We start from the raw sequence: 23,088 nt of genomic DNA on the forward strand, positions 1-23,088 counted from the left end.
ATGGTGCAAGAGAAGTACATGAAATGAGATGGACATGGTTGAATGCCTTGACCACCACAGTGAGTGGGGGATAGGCTTTGAATCCTCAGCTGAGGAAAAAGGAAGGCATATCAGAAGGGCTGGTACACAAGGTTGCATTATCAGAACACTTACAATGGAGAGGGGGAAACTGGGAGAATGGAAATGAGTTATTTTGCAGAGAGCATGGTGTGAGGTAGCTGTGGGAGTTGGTGGGTCTACCGTGAATATTTGTTGATAGCGTAGCTTCAGATGGAGTCAGAAATCTAGGAAGAGAAGGGAAGAGTCGGAAATGAACCGTGTGAAAGTGAAAGAAGACACAAAATTGGATGGAAAATTGATGACTTTTTCCAATTCAGGGTGAGAGCAAGAAACAGCACCAATTTGGTTATCGATACATTGGAAAAAGTGGTGAGGGAGGCAGCCTGAGTAGAACTGGAACAAGGAACTATCGGCAGATCCCACAAAAAGGCAGTCATAGCTAGGACCCATGAGAATGTCCGTACCAACACCTTTCACTTCGAGGAAGCAAGTGAAATTAAAGGAGAAGTTGTTCAAAATGACAAGTTCAGCCAGGCAGAGGAGGGTGATGATGGATGGTGATTGGTTGGTCCTCCAATCAGGTAAGTGGCAGAGAGCTCTCATGCCACCCTGGTGGGATCTGGAGGTGTAGAGCGGTTGAATTTCCATGGTTAAGAGATGGTTATCATAGAATCATAGAATTTACAGTGCAGAAGGAGGCCATTCGGCCCATCGAGTCTGCACCAGCTCTTGGAAAGAGCACCCTACCCAAGCCCACATCTCTACCCTATCCCCATTTTTAAAAAAAATTTTAAACGCATTTTATTCAAACTTGCATCAACGTAGGTTACAGCAAATAAACACCCCGGGAAAAATTCTTCCCAACAATCAACTATACAGTTTGTACAGATTTTTCTCAATTTTCACCCCCCCATCCCCCTGCGATGAACAGCTCCTCAAACACGGTCACAAATATCCCTCACCTTTTCTCAAACTCCCCTGCTGAGCCCCTTAACTCATACTTTATCTTCTCTAACCGCAGGAAGTCGTACAGGTCACCCAACCATGCTGCTACCCCCGGTGGCGATGCCGACCGACACTCCAGCAAAATTCGTAGCCATGCAATCAGAAAGGCGAAGGCCAAGGCATCGGCCTCCCTCCTCTCCATGAGCTCCGGCTTCTCTGAAACCCCAAATATCGCCACCAAACGGTCCGGGTCCACTCCCTCCTCGACTATCCTGGCTAAGACAGTGAACATTCCCGCCCAGAATCTTCCCAATTTTTCCCAACCCCAAAACATGTGCGCATGATTCGCTGGCCCCCGCCCACACCTCTCACACTCATCTGCTACCCCCTGAAAGAACCCACTCATTCTCGCTCAAGTCACATGCACCCTGTGCACCACCTTAAACTGTATCAGGCTCATCCTTGCACAAGAGGAGGTCTCGTTTACCCTACGCAGTGCCTCACTCCATACTCCCCAATTGATCTCCATTCCCTAGTCTGCTTACCATTTTCCTTGTTCTTCACCACCTGCTCGCCTCCCTGTTCCCCTAGCCACTTATATATATCCCCAATTCTTCCCTCCCCTTCTACATCCGGAAGCAGCAGTCGCTCCAGCAGGGTGTATCCCAGCAATCGAGGGAACCCCTTCCAGACCTTTTGTGCGAAGTCCTTAACCTGTAGATACCTGAACTCATAACCCCTCGGCAACTCTACCCTCCCTTAGCTCTTCCAGACTGGCGAACCCTTCCTCCAAATACAAATCCCTCACCTTGACCAGCCCCACTTCCCTCCACCTCCTGTATACACTATCCATCCCCCCCCGCCCCCGGCTCAAACCCATGATTCTCGCACAGCGGCGTTAGCACCGACATCCCTCCCACCCTAAAATGCCTCCTCAGCTGATTCCATATCTTCACTGTGGACTGCACCACTGGGCTCCCTGAATACCTGCTCTGAGCCATTGGCAATCCTGCCATCACCATAGCCCTCAAACTAGACCCCTTACAACATTCCTCCTCCATCCTAACCCACTCTACCCCTTCTCCTTCCCCCCCACCGCCACACCTTGTCCACATACGCCGCCCAATAATAATGAAACAAGTTTGGCAACGCCAACCCCCCCTGCTGCCTCTGCCTCTGTAGCAGGGTCCTCCCCACCCTCGACACCTTCCCCGCCCATACAAAGTCAGAGATGATTGTGTCCACTTTCCGAAAAAAGGCCTTTGGTAGAAAGATCGGGAGAGCCTGAAAGATAAACAAGAACCTCGGTAGAATATTCATTTTCACCACTTGGACCCTCCCCGCCAACGTTAAGTGCAGTGTATCCCACCTCTTAAGATTCTCCCTGGCCTCCTCCACCAGCTTTGTTAAGTTCACTTATGGAGCCCCGTCCATTCCCTCGCTACCTGAATCCCCAAGTACCTAAACCGATCCCTAGCTACCGTAAATGGCATCCCCCCTAAATTAGCCCGCTGTGCCAGCTCATTCACCGGGAATACCTCGCTTTTCCCTACATTCAGCTTGTATCCGAGAACCCTCCAAACCTCCCCAACAGGCCCATAATCCTTCCCATACTCTCCAACGGATCCGAAACATACAGCAAGAGGTCATCGGCATAGAGCAACACCCGATGCTCCCTCTGTCCCCTCATTATCCCCTGCCACTCTGCCGACCCCCTGAGAGCCATCGCCAATGGCTCTATGGCCAGCGCAAACAGCAGCGGCAAAAGTGGGCACCCCTGCCTCATACCCCTGTGTAAGTCAAAGCTTTGTGAGCTCATATCATTAGTCCTCACCCTCGCTCTTGGTGCCGCATACAGCAACCGCACCCATGCCACAAATCTCGGCCCAAACCCAAACCTTCCCAAAACTTCGAACAAGTACCGCCACTCCACCCGATCAAATGCTTTCTCCACGTCCATGGCCACCACCACCTCCGGTACCAGAGCTCTCGACGAATTCATCACCACATTTAACAGCCGTCTTATATTACTCGCGAGCTGTCTGCCCTTCACGAAGCCTGTTTGGTCTTCTGCAACCACCCCCGGGACACAATCCTCCATCCTCCCTGCCGACAACTTAGCCAATACTTTCACATCCGTGTTCAATAGTGATATGGGTCTACACGACCCACATTCCACCTAATCCTTCCTTTTTGGGGGGATTAGTGTGATTACTGCCTGCTTCATCGTCTCCGGCAACTCCCCCTTCTCCAGTGCGTCATTAAATGCCCCCAACAGATGTGGTGCCAGGTCCGCCGCAAATTCCTTATAAAATTCTGCCGGGTACCCATCCGGCCCAGGGGCCTTCCCCGACTTCATACCCCTAATACTATCCAACACCTCCCTCAGCCCCAGGGGCTCCTCCAACGCCTGCCTCTTTGCTTCCTCCACCTGGGGAAATTCCAGCTCGTCCAGAAAGCACCCCATGTCCCCCTCCTCTCCTCCTGGGTCTGCCTCATAAAGTCCCTAGTAATACTCTCTAAATGCCTCATTTATCTTCCCTGGCTCTGACATCACATCCCCAGCCCCAGTCCAGTTCTTCAGTATTTCCCTGCACGCAGCCTGCCTCCGCAGCTGGTGTGCCAGCACGCGGCTTGCCTTCTCCCCATACTCGTATTGCACCCCTCTTGCCCTACGCAGTTGCCCTACTGCCCTCCCCGTTGTCAGCCTGTCAAATTGCCCCTGCAACTTTTTCTTCCTCGCCATCCCTCCATGGTGGGCACCCTCGAATATTCCCCATACACTTCCACTACCTCGCTCACTAGACGGTCATGTTCCACCCTCCTTTCCTTATTCACACGAACCGTAAATGAGATAATTTCTCCCCAGACCACTGCCTTCAGTGCTTCCCAAAAAATGCCCGCCGACACCTCCCCATTCTGATTGAACTCCACATGATCCCTAATCGCCAACCTCACCTTATCACAAAAACCCCCATCCGCCAACAATCCCGAGTCAAAGCTTCACCCCGGCCTCTGCTCTCGTCCCGTACTGAACCGAATATCCAGCCAGTGGGGTGCATGGTCCGAGATAACTATCCCCGCATACTGTGCTCCCTCCACCCCAACCAAAATCTCCAGACTCACTACAAGTAATCAATCCTCGAATACACTTAATCAGTTCTCGAATACACCTTATAGATGTGTGAAAAGAAGGAATACTCTCTTCCCCCTGGGTTCTGAAAGCGCCATGGATCCACCATACCCATCTTCTCCATAAACCCTCCCAGCTCCCTTGCCATTCGTACCCTACAAATTGACCTGGGGCTCGATCTATCCACCCTCGGCTCCAGGACACAGTTAAAATCTCCTCCCATGATCAACTGGTACGTGGCCAAATCCGGGATTGCTGCCAGCAACCCCCTCATAAAACCTACATCATCCCAATTTGCTGCATACACATTTACCAACGCTACCGGTGCCCCCTCCAATACCTCACTCACAATCACATATCTCCCACTTGGATCCCTCACCTCCTTGGCACTCACGAATCCCATTTTTTTTGCTCATTAAAATCGCCACACCCCTCGATTTCAAATCAAACCCCAAGTGAAAAACCTGCCCGACCCACCCCTTCCTTAACCTAACCTGGTCCTTCACACGGAGGTGTGTCTCCTGTAAAAAGACAAACCCCACTTTCAAGCTCCTGAGGTGCGCGAACACCCGCGACCTTTTAACTGGCCCATTCAGTCCCTGGACGTTCCACGTTACCAACCTTACCCGGAGGCTTGCGCCTCCAATCCCCTCTACCGTCTGTCGTCTTCCCCACTTAACTCCTGCCCATTTAATTCCACTCTATACCTAGCCCATCCCAGATGGCCCCTTTCTTCGCCCTTGACCATGTCATCTCTCACCCCCTGCCGCGTCGCAGAAACACCCCCCCCACCCCCGCTTTTCCCCTTCCCCCTTCTTCCTCCCCCACTTCCCCTTTTCCCCCCTCCCCTGGCCACCCCTGGCCTACTCCCCCACCACCTCACTTCCGTTCACCAGCATAACCTGCTAGCGTGGCTGTCCCTGCCCAAAGGCACATCCTAATGCCCCCCCCCACACACTCCTCAGCTCAAAGAAGAAGGCTCCCTGCTGACCTTACCCACCCCCACCCAAACAAGAACTTCTCCTGAACTCCAGGTAGCCTTCTCCAAAAGCAAACAAACAGATGTTAAACACAAACAGTCCCATAAAACAGGAGGGGGGATGGAAACATCCATCCCCACATAAACGTTTCACCCCTACAATTCCTTACAATCTCAACATTGAACAGAACCGCCCCCCCCCCAAAAAAAGTCAAAAATCCCCCATACACCCACTTCAAACATGCTCCCGACCATTACATAGTGCCAGCACCCTGGTTCCCAAGCATTGTCCACTCAGTTCTCCCCCAGTTTATGCTCCTTAAAGAAATCTTCAGCCGCTTCTGGGGTCTTGAAATAATACTCCCGGCTTCCGAACATCACCCATAATTTTGCCTGGTAGAGCACCCCAAACCTGATCTGCCGCCGGTACAGCACCACCTTGGCCTTGTTGAAACCTGCCCACCGTTTTGCCAACTCGGCTCTGATGTCCTGATAAACCCGGACATTATTTTCTTCCCAGTCGCAGCTACGCTTCTCCCTGGCCCACCGTAGAATTTTCTCTTTCTTCACAAATTTAAGGAGTCTCATGACCACCGCCCGCCGCAGCTCCCCAGCTCTAGGCTTTTGCCTCAGAGACCTATGCGCTCGGTCCACTTCAAGTGCCTTATCTAGCACCCCTTCTGCCACCAGTCCCACCAGCATCCTTGACCTACCCTATCCCCGTGACCCAGAAACCCCACCCAACACTAAGGGCAATTTTGGACACTAAGGGCAATTTAGCATAGCCAATCCACCTAACTGCACATCTTTGGACTGGGACGAAACCGGAGCCTCCGGAGGAAACACACGCACACACGGGGAGAATGTGCAAACTCCGCACAGACGGTGACCTAAGCCGGGAATCAAACCTGGGACCCTGGAGCTGTGAAGCAATTGTGCTAACCACTATGCTACCGTGCTTATAAATTAGAGCTAATAAATTGGAAACTGCTGAAGTGATACAGAGCATTGAAGGAGTAATGGATGTGGATGGAAAGAGTGCATACAGAGCAAAAGACCAGATTCAAGATGGGAAGAAATCAGTTCAGTGTGTCAGGAACAGACTAAAATGTTACATTTACCATGATAGTCCTGTCTGTGGCTCTTGTGAAGGAGAGAGAAGTGGGCTATTCAGGGTTGAGGGGGGTGATGATGTTGGGTGCCATGGAAGGAAAATCTTCAGAAACGATCAGGGCCGGGATTCTCCAGCTTCCCAGCCACATGTTTCTCAGGAGAAAAGATTCGGGGCGGAATTCTCCAGCCTCCGAGCCACATGTTTCTCGGCGGTGGGATTCTCTGCTCCTGCCGCTGAGAATTATCATTGAAGCCACCCCATGCCACCAGGAAATCCATGGGCGGGGGCGCACCGCTGGTGAGACCAGAGGATCCCGCCACCAGCGAACGGCCGGAGAATTCCAGTCGAGGTCAGTGGCAGATATGAAGACAATGGGCAGAGTTCTCCCATTTCGTGACTAGGTGCTATGGTGGGATTTGGAAGGTGGAATGTTTCCTTCTCAGGAAACTGGCAGGAAAACACGCCAAATCCTCCGCCCCCACCTCATTAATTTGCACCCATGTGTTTTATGCCATCTTCCGTGGCGGGGCAGGCCTGATGGCACATTGACCTCTGCTATGTTCAGGTGCCATAATGAAAAGGATTCCAACATCACTGACCCAATGTTGAAGAAAGAAGGTCTACCCATGTGGCAGAGCAGTGTTTAGCACTGCTGCCTACAGCACTGAGGACCCGGGTTCGATTTCGGCCTTGGGTCACTCTTCGTGTGGAGTTTGCACATTCTCCTTGTGTCTGCATGGGTTTGAACCCCACAACCCAAAGATGTGCAGAGTAGGTGGATTGGCCATGCTAAATTGCCCCTTAATTGGGGGAAAAAAATAATTGGGTACTCTAAATTTAGAAAAGGTGTACCCCCTGAAAGTGAATCTCCAGGAGCACTCTGAGATTGGAAGATCAAACCCCTCTCCTTCAGAAACCCGAATCTGAAAAGTTCACCTGCAGATGCCGCCCCGCCCGCCCCACTATGGTGGGATTCCAGGGTCCAGGACTCCATCCTGATCTCCAGAGGCAGCCTCAGGGATTGTTCAGATGAGTTCCAAACATGTTTCACACCGGTGTGTTCTTCCACCATTGTGGAGAATCTGACATGGGAGGGGTGGGGGTAGGTCCGAACTTCATCTGCACCCCATTAGAAAGATGCAAATGAGGATCACGCCATCCTCTGGTGGAGCTTCCGACTCACCATGGTTGGCACCAGCAGAGATCCTGTCGTGAATTCAAACTGGTGTGGAACCGATTTCTGGGCCTCCTGCCATATTCTCCCCCAATGTCCGCCATCGAACATTCCGCCTAATGGCTTAATATTCAGTGGCGTGGTCATGATCCGGGGGAGGTAGATGAAAGTCGTGGAGAACTTAAGTTTGGCCTCTGCTAGGTGAAAGTGGGTTATTGGGACAATCGCACCATGTTTTTCAGCAAATTTGATGTGGAGATGCCGCCGTTGGACAGTTGTGGGCACAGTAACCTGGTGTTGGAAGACTTCTTACAGCAAGTTTGATGACAATATTACGGTTAGGGCTGAGAGAAGAGAGTGCTGCATGTTCGGAGGGAGACAGGTTGGCGAGCAAATAAGTTGAGACAGCCAATGTCATGCTGGCTGTTCTTAATGAAATGATTGAGAGGGCAAAAGGCAAGAGGAATCCAGGTGGAGAAAGAATACTGCAGGCAGGTAAAATAAAATCTGCTGTTACTATTGGCACACTTGACTTGGGGAGCCATTATACCTGAATGTTAATTGATCAACAGAGAAGGGGGCCTGCTTCCCCGAGATATAACTATTCCTTCTTTAGTAGGGCGAGCATGTGATACATTTCGTAAGTCTATTTGCACAAACGCGCGAAAGAAGTTGCACTTTCCTCTCAAAGCTCCGTGATTATTTACAACCCATTGTTTGTGTGGGTGAGAATCAGGCGTGACCGGAAAACTCAGAACCCCCCACCAAAAGCATTGGTGTGTTTTTTTAAAGGAGAGCCAGTTTGCCCTGGAGCTTTCAAACACTTTTCTATCGGTATCTCTCAGGGTAAAGCCACCTCCAGCTCCTCATCTCCCAATGTGAGTGAAGCTGACCCAACCTGGTCACTCAGCTTCAACCAAAACACTGCATTGCGGGAGAGGCCAAACCCACACCTCAGTCAGTGGCCGCACCAGAGACTTCTAGAAATGTTGTGACCGACCCCAGCGTGTGCTTTAATATAAGTGTGTGGGTAGAGTGAGTGAGTGCGCGGGCTGGCAGCTGTTGTTTTGGTAAGTGTCTGTGAGGTTTGTAAACCCGCTCCCCCTCCTCCCCCGGGGGTGTGGTATGGCCGGGTGCTGGAGGCAGGGGGAGGCTGTCCGAGCTCTACTCGCCGCCAGGCTGCTTGCTGCCTGGTGACTGAACACCTCTCTTCTTCTCTTCCCCCCGCAGGGAGACATCGAGGTGGACAGCGAGACGGTGTTCGAGTTGGCCGCCTACGTGTTGCAGGTAAGAGAGGGGAGGGGAGGTTGTTTCCTGGCGTGACAGCCACTTGGCGCTTTGATCGCAGAGTTTCCATTCAGCGAGGAGCTCTGCTGTTCCCCTCCCGCCTTGCCCGCTTGTCTTGTTTCAGCACATTCCACACAGTGGTCTGGACCTGCTGTCGATGAGCGCCATCTCTCTCACCTTGTGTTTGGGGGGGGGGAGAGAGAGTTGCCAATGTCCGCACTGGGCTCTGACATGCTTGTGCAGTCTGTCTGGTTTCACTCGTAACCTCTTGTAATTTTACAGTTCCCCTGCGGACTGAATTAAATAACTAAGACACTCGGCGTTTCTGATTTGTTTTTTTTTTGGTTTAAATTCCGTTGCCTCCTGTTCTAACACTGACTGATCTTTCTGTTCCCCTTTGCAATTCTGCAGGAAACGAAAGGCGATTACATCAGGTAAGACAAACATTTGCATCTATTTTATCACATCTGCCGTCAAATGTAAGTTATATATATGTGTGTGTGTCTGTTTAGTGTTACAAGTTCCGATTGGCATGTCGAATTGGATTACATTTTTGGGCGATTGCTGCCCACTTCCACTTTTATTGATGTAACCTGGGTGTAAGTTACAGCATATTTTGTTTTCGGTTAATGTAAACGCAAGGCGAGTGAGTGTGGTTGATACATACTCAGCCTGTTTCTTTTTGTCAGCCCTGCACAACCTCAGAAGGGTAATAATGTATGCGACAAGGCGATCGCATTTGTCAGCTGCTTGGTTTTGAAGCTTTATGTGCAAGCTTTCTCTCACAGCTGCCCTGGTGGGGCCTCACACTTCATACACTTGACCTCACGGTTACTGGGGGGAGGCTGCAGTGTGAATTGGAACTGGCGGTCCAAGCTGTCTACCACTGAACGTGGGCACGTTTATCTTTGAAAAACATTCCTGCACGATAATAGTTCTGTGTTTGAAAAAACATCATTTTACAACCGATTATAGGCGCCTGAAGCTTTTGGTGAGGGGAACAAAACTGGCATAAGATTAATCCGTTTGAATCAGTGGGTGTTGAAAATGACCTGTTAAACGTAGCCCGTTTTTTGTTTGCCTTCCCCAAAATATCAAATGCTTGAAATTTAATTGCAAAACACTCTGCCTAACAGCAAATAATTATGTTAATGCCATAATTCTCTCTTATCTTCTGCCTGATTTTCTGAGCATTTCAAATCAAATTACTTAAATAAACACCAGGCATTATTTGACAACAACTAAAGAAACGTATTTGTATTGGTCTTTGAAAATGCAAAAAGTCTCTCACACACCCTGTTGGTGTTTGGGAGTGGTTACCAATGGGAGAATGTACACAGCAAAGTGGGGCTCATAAGCATTTTTAAAATTTGGGTTGTTACTCAAAACAAATGGGTAATTGAAATTTGTAATTTTTAAGTTTGATCTAAACCTGAAAGGAATCGGGGAGAAATTCCAAAAAGTTAGAAATTTACATCGCTATTTGAGCCTTTGCTTGTAGTGACTGATCTTGTGTCAGCTACGCCTCTGTCAGAATGTTTAACTCAAGCTCCTTTCCAGAGATTAGAACAGAAAACCAGAGGCTAATACTCCATTGCATTCCTAAGTGAGTTCTGTACTGTTAACAATAATAATCTTTATTGTCACAAGTAGGTTTACATTAACACTGCAATGAAGTTACTGTGAAAAGCCCCTAGTCGCCACATTCCGGCGCCTGTTCGGGTACACAGGGAGAATTCAGAATGTCCAATTCATCTAACAAGCACGTCTTTTGGGATTTGTGGGTGAAACCGGAGCATCCGGAGGAAACCCACTCAGACACAGGGAGGACGTTCAGACTCCGCCCAGACAGTGACCCAAGCCGGGAATCGAACCTGGGACCCTGGTGCTGTGAAGTAACGGTGCTAACCACTGTGCTACCGATGCTTTCTTTCAGATGACATGTTAAACTGAATCTGTGCCTGCTATCTCGGGTGGACGTAAAATATCTCATGGCGATCTTTCGAGGAAGAGTTATCCCCACTGTCTTGGCCAACATTTATCCCTCAATCAAAATCATTTCCAAATACACAACCTCTACCGTAGAGAGGGACAAGGGTATCAGGTGCATGGGTATACCCACAGCCTGCAAGTTCCCCCTTTAAGTGGAGATACCGGCGCTGGACTGGGGCGGGCAAAGTAAGAAGTCTCAACACCAGGTTAAATTCCAACAGGTTTATTTGAAATCACAAGCTTTCGGACCGCTGCTCCTTCACCAGGTGAAGTCTTCGCTTGATGAAGGAGCAGCGCTACAAAAGCTTGTGATTTCAAATAAACCTGTTGGAATTTAATTTGATGCTGTGAGACGTCTTACTGTTCCCCCCGTAAAGACATTCACCATCCTGACATGCTACTTCTTCATCATCGCTGAGTTAAAAATCTCAAACTATTCTCTGGGCGGCACGGTAGCACAGTGGTTAGCACAGTTGCTTCACAGCTCCCGGGTCCAAGGTTCGATTCCCGGCTTGGGTCATTGTGCGGATTCTGCATGCTCTCCCCGTGCCTGCGTGGGTTTCCTCCGGGTACTCTAGTTTCCTCCTACAGTCCAAAGGTGTGCAGGTTAGGTGGATTGGCCATGCTAAATTGCCCTTAGTGCCCAAAAAGGTAAATGGGGTTACGGGGTTAGGGTGGAGGTGTTGGCTTAGACAGGGTGGTCTTTCCAAGGGCCTGTGCAAACTCAATGGGCCAAATGGCCTCCTTCTACAGTGTAAATTCTATGATCTACCGCCCCAACAACACTGGAGCACTTTTACCACATGGACTGTAGCAGTTTAATCAGGTGACTCACCACCACCTTCTCAAAGGCAGTTAGGGACGGGCAGTAAATGTTGATTTTGCCAGTGGCACACACAGCTCATGAAAATTAAAGAAAATTAATACCTATTAGCTGATTATGGGATCTTGCTGTGTGCAACTTGGCGGCCCCATTTCCTACATTACAACAGTGACTACGCTTCAGAAAGTACTTTATTGGCTGTAAAGCAATTTGACACATCTCACTGTTAAAAAAGGTTCTATATAAATGTTATCGGCTTCCTGTGGAAGAGCCATTAAAATGTGCCATACGTCCGAGGTTGTGGAGTATTCACTTTTAAGGAGCTACACTTGGTTGATTGGATGCTGGAATGTTAATCTGCAATTATACTGGGATTGGTACTGCATAACTAGAGAGGAGAAAACTTCCTCTCTACCAAGTGGACACGTGGGATTTTGTGAACTTGTTAGAGGAAAAGATGACCCCAGTTGTGGGATAACACAAGTTAATTGAGCACAACTGACATACAAGTGTTTTTAAAGTTTCTTGTCATTTGGTAGATGAATACATTTTGGAAATACAAATGGTCTATTTAAAAATGCCTCTTAGACTGCCTTTACAGCATGCTTTGTAGGCTGACCTAAAGAAGTGAATTTGTATAAGACAACATGTATTTGAAATATTTCAGTAATGCTTTTTATTATTTTTAAAATTGTTTGGAAATTTATACCATCTACCCATGTTACAGTTTTTGTGTGTAGCCCAGTTTAATCGGGTGATAATTCAAAACCTGAACAATACCTATAATAGCACGTTTTAAACACTGACAGGCTTCAGGTCTATTTTTCAGTGTCTATCACTATTACTGCCATTTCAAATCAAATACCTATTGGTAACATGAGTTTACAGATAATGTACATTAATATCACCATACACTGTGTGATCAATGTTCAGCTAATGCTTCATTTATGGGAGGGTGGTGTATGTTGTCAGTGGTATTAGATCTTCTGTTGCTGCTGTCACAAATTTCAGTGCCTGTTGTGGATTCATCCATCTTAGACTACACTTTGGGTGTTAGATTGAAGAGAATGATCTCATTGACAAAATTGTAGCAAATGATCTGTGTGAGTTGCCTTTTCCACTGCTCGCACACTCAAATTCAAAATCTAGGTAGGGAGAAGAGAAAATCATTGGCAAGGTGTATGCCTGCATTACTTCTAATCCCAGAAAGCACAAATCTAATGTACTTATATTAAATCAATTATTTTGTAACAATTATGTGCTACCTGACTGGCAACCAAAGATTTATATGCTTCCATTTATTTTACTATATTATCATTCAGGAGTATGTACAAATGTGCTGCCTAATTCTTCAAATTTTGACAGTTTTTGTCCTTTAAATTGTACCATGGTGTGCTCATTATACAAAGAGAATAATTGATTGGTAATGCATGGCATTCAACTCATCAAGTCTGATCAAGCTCTTTCGAAGAACAATCTAGTAATAATCTTTATTAGTCTTCTCTCCTCTGAGGAGAACAACCATAGTTTCTTCCGCCTATCCACATAAACATCAGCCCTCATGCCTGGCGGTGTTATTGTCACTGGACCAGTAATCCAGAGATCCAGGGTAATGCTTTGGGGACCTTGATTTGAATCCCACCATGAGAAATGGTAAAATTTGAATTCAATGAAAATCTGGAATCGGTCTAATTATGATCTTGAAACCATTGCCGACCCCCCCCCCCCCAAATCTGGTTCACTTTTTAGGGAAGAAAATCTGCTGTCCTTGCTTGACCTGGCCTACATGTGACTCTAGGTCTATATCAATGTGGTTTACTCTTAACTGCACTCTGTAATGGCCTAGCAAGCCATTCCATTGAAGCACAATTAGGGATGGACAATAAATGCTGGCCCAGACAGTGATGCCCATATCCCCAGAACAAATTTTTAAAAATCAAGTAAATTTCTTCTGTAACCACTCCAAAACCTTAATATTCTTCTTAAAATGTGGTGTCCAGTATATATATTTTCAAAAAACTTCAAAAATGACCCTAGTGGTGATGCGTGTTGGAGCATCCTGTGATGTAATGAAGTATAACATGGTGCGCCTGCCTGCGTGTCCAAAGTTGACGACTGGGGACACTGGTACTTATTACTCTTCATTTTCTGAACATTCTCAAAATGATTTCCTACGTCAGGATATGCACAATTTTTCACAGGCAAATCACGCTAAAAGGAAAGATAAAGCAATTTAGTCATTAAATGATAACATGATGAAGAAAAGCAAGCTAGAACATTGTTCTCTCATTCTGGGTTTTCCAAAGTATTTTACTGTCAGTTTAGTGCTTTTGAACTGTAATCGCTGTTGTAATATAGGAAGCACCGAAGACAGCAAGGTGCCACAAATGGCAATGGATGCTGACCAGATATTATGTTTTAAGATGTAGTTTGAGCTACTATCTTGCTCTCTCATTGAGTTAGAGCATGGCTGATCAGCGCCTCAGCTTCATTTTCCCAATGTTTTGCTCTATATGCCTGGCTTGACAGAATCTTAAACTCTGGTAATCCCAGCATCCATGTCTTCTATTGAGAAGAGTTCCAAATCTCACCTACACTTTTTTTGTGTGGAAGAAGTGCTTCCTGCTTTTGTTCCTGAATGAACTAACTCTAATTCTAAGATTATGACCCCATGTTCTTGATTGTCCCCACTGGAGGCCATAGATTCCGTGTCGCTACTCTTCCAGTTTCTTTTGAATATTTTACGAACCTTGGTCAGATCACCCCTCCATCGCCTATACTCTGGGCAATAAAATCAAATACATGCAACCAGTTTTGTTTTGTTGTCAGTAATCATCTGCCGCAGATTAAACCTCCAACATGTAAAATGGTTGAAACATCTCCTTCTCGGGGCTCAGAGCTCTTGGGTACATACTGGGTGGCTTCTTTTAGATTTCCAGATTTAAAGACAAGATATTAGATGTATTTCGTAGCAAAGGAGGCAGTACTTGCAAACGTAGAAGGTGTTGATTTGTGCCAATTTACCACTTAAGGCACACAACTTCCTGGCTCCCCAGCATCGGATTTATGGGGAGGTCCAAAGACGTGCTATGGGATCCCCCTCAGAAGTTCCCAGGTAAAGGTTTATGCAGCAACAGTCCAGAAGCACTTGCTTCCCCCCTTGCTGGGAACCATCCAACAAAGTGATTTAAATCGCTAACTTTGGATGGTAACCCGGTGTTAACTATCCTTCAGGATAGAAGTGAGGTCTTTTTGGACCAACAATATACCTGGCGATGTAAAATTCATCAGATTTTATAATTTTCTGGCAGATTGGATAATCCAATAATTTAACCATGTGAATCGACAATTCAGCGGGATTCCTTTTTAAATTGACCAGGCAACTTGGCCCTCGAATGGGATTTGAAAAGCTGCTCCCAGGAGCCGGAATGTTACCACGTTGCTCAGATAACATGTAAGCTAATGCCGAACTGGTGGGATGGACCTATTTGGGCAAACAGTGGCAGGACAGTGCTGTCTTCTCGTACGCTGTGTTGATTTAGAGGTTACTCACTCGTCGTAGTGCCACTGCAAATGCTGGAAAATAAGTCCCTAAGGCTTGTTTCTTGTGAGTCTGAGCCTATAACATAGTGGGGAGTTAGCGTGCTTCCATATTTATAGGCTGAAAGTGTAGTTGTTTAGAATTCTTAGTAACTTTGTTTGGAAATTCTTAAACCATTTGGCTGAAGTTTTATTTCATTTTAGCCTAGGGTCATGCACGTGTTTTCATTGTAACAATGGCTCTTGTGTCTACTCCATTCAGTAATATCTGTGATTATTTTGCCAAAGTTGTAAGGGGGTGGAGAGGAGCACTGCCTTTTGTATAATACAGAATGTCTGAAATGTCGGTCGACAAATTGAATCCCGGGGCTTTGAAACGGTTAAACTGTAAACAAAGCCCAAATGATTAATGAAAGACAGCCGAACCACAAGACTGAATTGCACCGTAAAATTTTCACGCCTTGCTTACACTCTATGTAAAATTAATATTAAATTTCTGTTTTGAATAATAATTTCTCACTCTCCCTTCCATGAATCTTCCATAATGATTACCATCTGCAGTCAGCTGTGTGGCCTGGTCCCAAACCGCCCAACAATGCAGCTCAGAACTGGCTGCAAAAAGACGCATGAGGAAAGCCTTGAGCGTTTTTGCATTGTTTCAACATCAGATCATGTTTCAGCAAGTGGCTCTCCCATGTTGCACTCCATATCAAGATTCAGCCCCATTGGTGAACTGGGCTGCACTGTTAATCTGGAGACCCAGGCTTATGCAGATGGGGGAAAAATTAGAACAAAAACCTGTGGGGTGAAAGACAGGAGAGATTAAATGGCAAAATGAGTGCTGGTGTAAGGCAACTGGAGATGGTAATTGGGCATGGAAATAAACCAAGGTTGAGCAAGTAGAAGTGTGAATGGGAAAAAGGAGCAGCATCAACAGATGGCGTCCAAAAAACAGAAACAAATAATGGAGGCGAAGGTAAAATCACAAATTGCTGAACTTAATGGGTGGAATTTTCCTAAAATTTGGATGCGTCAGTTTTGGAGTAAGAACCAGTGCGAATCCTGCCGACCCGGTAGCGCTATCTGGACCACAATTTCTAGGCACTATGCAGGAATAAAAATCCGAACATGAAAAACAGCATGCCTGTGACAGGAAGCATCTGATTCGCCCACCCGGGATCGTCTGAGCCGTTCTGTCAAGGAGGCACTGCATTCAAACACCTCCACAGCACTTGCTCACAGTCAAGCAGGGAAGATGGCAGCGAAGAAGTCTGCTCGCCACTTCACGGAAGGGACCCTCTGCCATCTGCTTGATGCCGTAGAGAAGACAAAGGGGAGCAATTTACCCTCAGGCTGGTAGGAGACCCTCCAGCAAGTAATGAAGCCCTGCCTGGGAGACGGTCGGAGCATTGGTCAATGCCAGCAACCTCTGCAAGAGGACAGGGACGAATGCCGCAAGAAGATGAACAACCTATTCCGTTCTGTCGGGATATGTGTTCCCTGTATCTTCTCTGCATTCCACTTTGCTGTCATCCCTTGGAATGTAACCTTGACCCCACATGCTGCGACATAGCAGGGCCCCAGCATCCGACCTCTCACAGGCTTTCTCCCACCACCTGGGGCACCTCTCCTCACAGCCCCTCTGGGCTCACGCACCGTGCCCACACATGCCAGGTTTCATCGGCATCTGACCCGCCAGGTGGCCAGCTAACACCATCCCCATTTGTGTTACTGCAGGATAAGCTCGCTCACAACCGCTGCAAGCTAACGAAGATGGGTGGTTGAAGATCATGACTCCTTTTGAGGAGAGAGCCCTGGAGCTTGCAGCGGAGGAGCAGGAGCAGGACTGCCGAGAGTGAGATGGAGCTGTGAGAGAAAAGTGAGCTATCTGGTGAGTGCCACACTGCTTCTGATGCACATCAGGTGGAGGCAGGAACATCCCAGGAATTGGACAGTCTTGCGTCTGCTGGATCCCAGGATTTAGAGTGCAGTTAAGAGTAAACCACATTGATATAGACCTGGAGTTACATGTAGCAACGAACGGCTGCACAACCTTTCCGACACACGCCTGCGATCCACCCACGGGTCGCGCCCCGATTTTGACAATGCGTGCTTTAGTGCAAAAGGACAGAGGAATGTAGCAGAACCTCGCCCAGACATGAGCCTGTAATGTCAGCATGCTGACAGGAGTCAGGCAGCAGCAGTATCTCTGAGAAGCAGCACTGACCAGACATCGTCACCCTCCTGCATTGACGGGGCAGCAGGCACTCGAGGACTCCCTAGCTCCAACACATTGATAATTGAGATCTTGGCCACCTTCATCGTCTGGTCGCAGAGGGATTACGATGTCCTGGTGGAGGTCATGCTTGTAGACCAGCGAGCTCGTCTTCATCCATGAAGCAGGAGACGATGATCCCTCCTGCCCATTTGCACCCTCGCCTCCATTCTCAGGCTCCTTGGGGAGCTCATCCTCGGACACATCTTCCTCCTCCGATGACACTTTCCATTCTCAAGGCCGTCCTCCAGAAGCTCCTTGCCCCACTGCAGAGCCAGGTTGTGGACTGAACAGCAGATCGCAACAACACAGGAGACCCTCTGGAGGCTGTATTGTAGGGCCCCACTAGACTTGTCAAGGCAGTGGAACCGCAGCTTTTACAGGCCAGTGTGCCACTCGATGACAGATCGGATCGCAATGATGCGCCTCATTGTACTTGGTTTGTGGTCTCTGCGCTGGAGTCATCAGTCATGACCGGCAATGATATCCCTTCTCCCCAAGGAGCTATCACTGTAACCTGGGCTGTTCCTCGAAGAGTCCAAGGATCTGCAACTGGCCGAGGATGAAGCTGTCCTGCACGCTTACTGGACAGTGGGCACAGGTGCATGACACACATCTGATAGTCGCAGACCAGCTGGACATTGAGGGAGTGGAACTCCTTCCGGCTGATGAAGGTGACTCCCTAGTGCAGTGGGCGCAGAGAGTGACATGACTGCAGTCCATTGCCACCTGCACCTGTGACAGACCAACTATCTGCCCAAAACCCCATAACCCCCTCATCCTGCCAGGCATGCTCCAGGTCAAATGGATGTAGTCAACAGCCCTTGCATACAGTGCATCCATCATCTCATGGATGCACTTATGGGTGGATGCCTGTGAGATACCACAGAGGTCCCTGATGGAGCCTTGGAAGGACCCCATGGCGAAGAGATTCAGGGTTGCCATGACCTTGTCAGCCACAGAGAGCGGGTGGCCTCCACCACCACATGGTGCAAAGCCCACAAGGACATGGCACAGGTGCGGCAGCATCTCCTTAAGTTAGGCGGAGTCTTCCGCGTCACATGGTATCGGGCAGCCTCAGGAAGGACACACAAGGTCCGGTAAACCATCAGTCCTCTTCGGCACCTTCATGCTCCAAGTGCAGCTGGTGCGACCTCCGCCACCTGCCCTGATCTTGTTCTGTAGGGTCTCTCCCTCAGAGCTGCCACACGTTGCTGCTGGAGTCTCTGATTCCACGCACTGTGATTAATGATGGGTCAGAAAGAGTGAGTGAGGAGAGCAGAGAATTTGGGATAGCTGACGTCAAGTTGGAAATGAAAAAAATCTGAAGAGAGAAGGAAGTTGGTGGGAGGAGTCCATGGGGAATGGAAATTTTGAACTGGGGAGAAATGGTTCACCATGTGAAACGCAGCAGGCAAGGCAAAAGTAATCATAGATTATCATAGAATTTACAGTGCAGAAGGAGGCCATTCAGCCCATCGAGTCTGCACCGGCTCTTGGAAAGAGCACCCTACCCAAGGTCAACACCGCCACCCTATCCCCATAACCCCACCCAACACTAAGGGCAATTTTGGACACTAAAGGCAATTTATCATGGCCAATCCACCTAACCCGCACATCTTTGGACTGTGGGAGGAAACCGGAGCACCCGGAGGAAACCCACGCACACACGGGGAGGATGTGCAGACTCCGCACAGACAGTGACCCAAGCCAGAATCGAACCTGGGACCCTGGAGCTGTGAAGCAATTGTGCTGTCCACAAGGCTACCGTGCTGCCCCATAATAATGTTTTATTGTCACAAGTATGAAGTTACTGTGAAAAGCCCCTAGTCGCCACATTCCTGCGCCTGTTCGGGTAAGCCGGTACGGGAATTGAACCCGCGCGGCTGGCCTTGTTCTGCATTACAAACCAGCTGTCTAGCCCACTGAGCTAATCCTGGCCAAAGAAGTGGACATGGAGGTGAAGATAGCTGAATAAGTTTGCCTTTGGACTGAACCTACAATCAGCTGAGGTGAGAGCGGTTCCAAAGTTATCCCAATGCTGGAATTGTAGATCAATGTTTTCATTGGTTCCTGAATACTGTGCTAGCTGACAGATTTGACAGAAGATGGCTTGTACATTTACTGTTCCGAGTGTAAACAACACAAAGTTACACACTTGTGCTGCAAAATCCTCCAACCTGTCTCTTTAAGGAAAAACAAATGTTAATCTACAGCTTTTGTCTTCGCTGTTTCCACTAATTGGTCACAGGTTTGTTCGGCGGCACTCTTGGTTACTTTCAAAAAGCTGTGCCGCAGTATACCCTCGGGGTTCCTGCACTGTGCAAATTTGTATTCCAAGGCAGATTCATGGCACCTAGATCAGCAAACTTCAAACATAATTCTTTTTTCAGTCAAAGCTTTCAATCTCGTTGCTTGCTGCTGTTTCTTCCCAGTGTCCAGGGAACTTGAGCACAGGCTTGCAAATGCAAAACAATTTGATGGCCTCAAGAAGTGGACAAAGCTAGTTCTTGCACTAATGGACAGAAATCATTCCTGACTCTGGCAGCAGTGTGCATACGTTGCCGTTGGGAGAATCACTGCCTCCAGAGGCAGCTGTGAAAATCACTTTTTCCAAGATTCCAAAGATCCCTCAGAAAGAACATTTGCTGCTTTCTGTTTATAGTTGTTTGGTGGAGCTAGAATGGCCTGTGGCTATACTGCCGTAAAGTGATTGGATCATAGAATTAAGTGCGTCAAACATTGAAGGTGGAAAGAGTCCCACTTGTGTTTACAATAAAAAGACTATATATTTTTTTACAAGTATTGTTGTTTTGTCAGAAACTCAGCAGCGTGATTAGAGTGTCAGGTTAGTAAGTTGACACCCAAGCACCTTTGGACCCGAGATATGAAGCAATAGCCTCAATATAATAGTCCTGATGTAAAGGCCACTTTTGAATGCTTGTTAAGTGCTCTGAACATTTATGGGTGTAAGCAGGTGTCAGTGTGAATGTTTCTTCTTGGTGCCAAATCATTGTGAGTTTCTGACTGGAGAGTGGAACTCTTACCTTTTATGAGACGCGTGTGCAGTCTTTTGAAACTTGTACAGAAACCTATAGCCAAGTTCCGCACACATGAGTATGGCCTCAACAGGGACCTCGGATTCATGTCACATTACATTCATCCCCCACCATCTGGCCTGTGCTTACAAAATCCTACCAACTGTCCTGGCTTGAGACAATTCACACCTCTTTAACCTGGGGTTACCCCTATCTCTGGATCTGTAAAGACTTAATTACCTGCAAATGCTCACATTCAAAGCATTGTCTTGCATCTTTGACTTTGTCTATATATATGTTTCTGGAACATACCTCTTCATTCACCTGAGGAAGGAGCAGTGCTCCGAAAGCTAGTGATTTGAAACAAACCTGTTGGACTTTAACCTGGTGTTGTAAGACTTCTTACTGTGCTCACCCCAGTCCAACTCCGGCATCTCCACATCAGTCTTTTGATGGCTGTGTTCAGTGGCCAAATGCTTTAACATGCATTCGGTTGCAGTGTAGAATGTTGCAATCTGCATGCAGAAGTCTCAGGTTAGTAGATGCAGTGTGATAACAGCCTTTGTTATTTAACTGTTGCTGGTTATTGCATCTTTAATGGTTTCCCCTCTATTATTACAATACGTTTATGGGCTGAGAGTTATCCTATGATGAGAGGCTGAGTAAATTGGGTTATACTCTTGGTGAGAGGTGGTCTCATTGAAACTGTAATCTAGAATATGCGGGCATAGCCTCATGATGAGGAGTCAATCATTCCGGACTGAGATGAGGGAAAATGTCTTAACTCAGACTAGTGAGTCTTTGGAATTCTATACTTGCCAGAGTTGCGTTTGCTGCTTCGTTGAGGATATTTATTCAAGGCGGAGATAGACAGTTTTGTGATCTCTCAGGGAATCGAGGGATTTGGGCATTAGGCTGGAAAGTGGAATTGAGGCATAAGTTCAACCATGATTAAATTCAATAGTGGAGGAGTCTCAAGGAGGATATATGGCCTACTCCTCCTGTTTTTTATGTTTTGTGGAGATATAGGGCGGTATTCTCCGCAATCGGCGCGATGTCCGCCGTCAAAAACAGCGCAAATCAGTCCGGCATCGCGCCGCCCCAAAGGTGCGGAATTCTCCGCATCTTGAGGGGCCGAGCCCTCACCTTGAGGGGCTAGGCCTGTGCCGGAGTGATTTCCGCCGGCTGGCAGGAAAAGCCTTTGGCGCACCGCCAGCTGGCCCGGAAATGACTTTGCCGTGCAACGCATGCGCGGGAGCGTCAGCGGCCGCTCACGGCATCCCCGCGCATGCGCAGTGGAGGGGGTCTCTTGCGCCTCCGCCATAGTGAAGACCATGGCGAAGGCGGAAGGAAAAGAGTGTCCCCACGGCACAGGCCCGCCCGCGGATCGGTGGGCACTGATCGTGGGCCAGGCCACCGTGGGGGCACCCCCCGGGGCCTGGTGAGCCCGCCCGCGCCGCCTTGTCCCGCCGTTCGAAAGGTGGTTCACTCCACGCCGGCTGGCGTGGGTTGACAGCAGTGGGACTTTGGCCCATCGCGGACCGGAGAATCACCGGGGGCGGGACCGGCACGGCGCGATTCCCGCCCCTGCCGAATCTCCGGTGGCGGCGAATTCGGGACACGCCAGGGGCGGGATTCACGCCGGCCCCCGGCGATTCTCCGACCCGGTGGGGGGTCGGAGAACCGCGCCCATAGAGTGCTCTTTGGAGATTTTTTTTTTGTTGCATTTTTATAATATTAAAACAATCCCATCAGAATACCAACAAAACTGCTTGTGTAAATTCAATAACAATTTTTGTCCCCTTATGGAGTTCCAAATTTGACCTAGTTTAAAAGTGATCTCTTATAATGCAAATGTTGCTTGTTATGTAGGTTACTTGACTGAATCTAGGCTATTGAGCTTCTGTGTGAATAATGTTCATATTTAAAACATGAATGATTATTCTATGCTAATTGTGATGACATACATTTCCATCTATTAGCATGAGCTAATAGAATGCTTTTGTGCAGAACATTTGTTTCCTCATGTTTTGGGGATTTGTCTCTTTAATATGTGTCAAGTCATAATTTGGAAATCTATTGGCCTTAAAAGTCACAAGGCCTACATTTCCATAGCTCTAGTGACCTGCTGGCCCGTGAAAGCTGTGATATATATGGTTGGGAACCTGTCTGTTTTCCTCCTGTAATGGCAGTTGTTGATTTCTATGAACTCTGATTCCATAATTAAGCTATTTCGATGGCAGCCTTCAATTCTGCCCATTCAGCGCAAGCTGCAAGGAAATGAGATCTTGGCTATTCTCTTTGCCATGCTCTTTCCCACCCCACTTGAGCCAGCTTTTCATTTGATCCCTTGCTCCCACTTTTCCATTAACCCACAAGTGACTTCAAACCCCACCTAAACTGCCCATCTCAAATGCTTTGGTTCAGCTTATGATTTCAAAGATCTTTAAAGCCAGATAAAGATGAAAATAAAATGGCTCTTTGCAGTCTTGCAGATGATTTTCAAGGTAAAGACAGCTCTGCCCATTTCTGATAAAATTATAGCACCCCTCCCCCTCAGTCATTTCACTTTCTGTATTTACATGTGTTAAAAAATTGATGGCCTGTGGATAAAGGTTGTGCAAATGTACAATAACAGTTGTTATCAAATGAAATGGCTCAAAACTTAGTGCGGCTTTATGGAAGTTGTGGCCAGAAGAATTGGGAGGAGTCTCATTCCTTTTTTAAA

General features: G+C 47.8%; 1 protein-coding gene across 5 annotated transcripts in view; it reads left to right on the plus strand.

The window, feature by feature from the left end:
* Positions 1-23,088, plus strand: part of LOC140388314 (FERM domain-containing protein 4B-like) — a 500,956-nt gene that overhangs the window by 344,141 nt on the left and 133,727 nt on the right. For 4 of the 5 annotated variants that reach the window (XM_072472276.1, XM_072472277.1, XM_072472274.1 and 1 more), the window contains exons 6-7: positions 8,636-8,692; positions 9,104-9,126. In XM_072472276.1, the coding sequence (XP_072328377.1) occupies positions 8,636-8,692; positions 9,104-9,126 (80 nt within the window). Of the gene's footprint in view, positions 1-8,300; positions 8,476-8,635; positions 8,693-9,103; positions 9,127-23,088 lie in introns of those variants that run through there. The other variant, XM_072472278.1, reaches the window with a different exon arrangement.

The sequence above is a fragment of the Scyliorhinus torazame genome, chromosome 13 (assembly GCF_047496885.1).
Source record: "Scyliorhinus torazame isolate Kashiwa2021f chromosome 13, sScyTor2.1, whole genome shotgun sequence".
In the NCBI taxonomy this organism is placed as follows: Eukaryota; Metazoa; Chordata; class Chondrichthyes; order Carcharhiniformes; family Scyliorhinidae; genus Scyliorhinus; species Scyliorhinus torazame.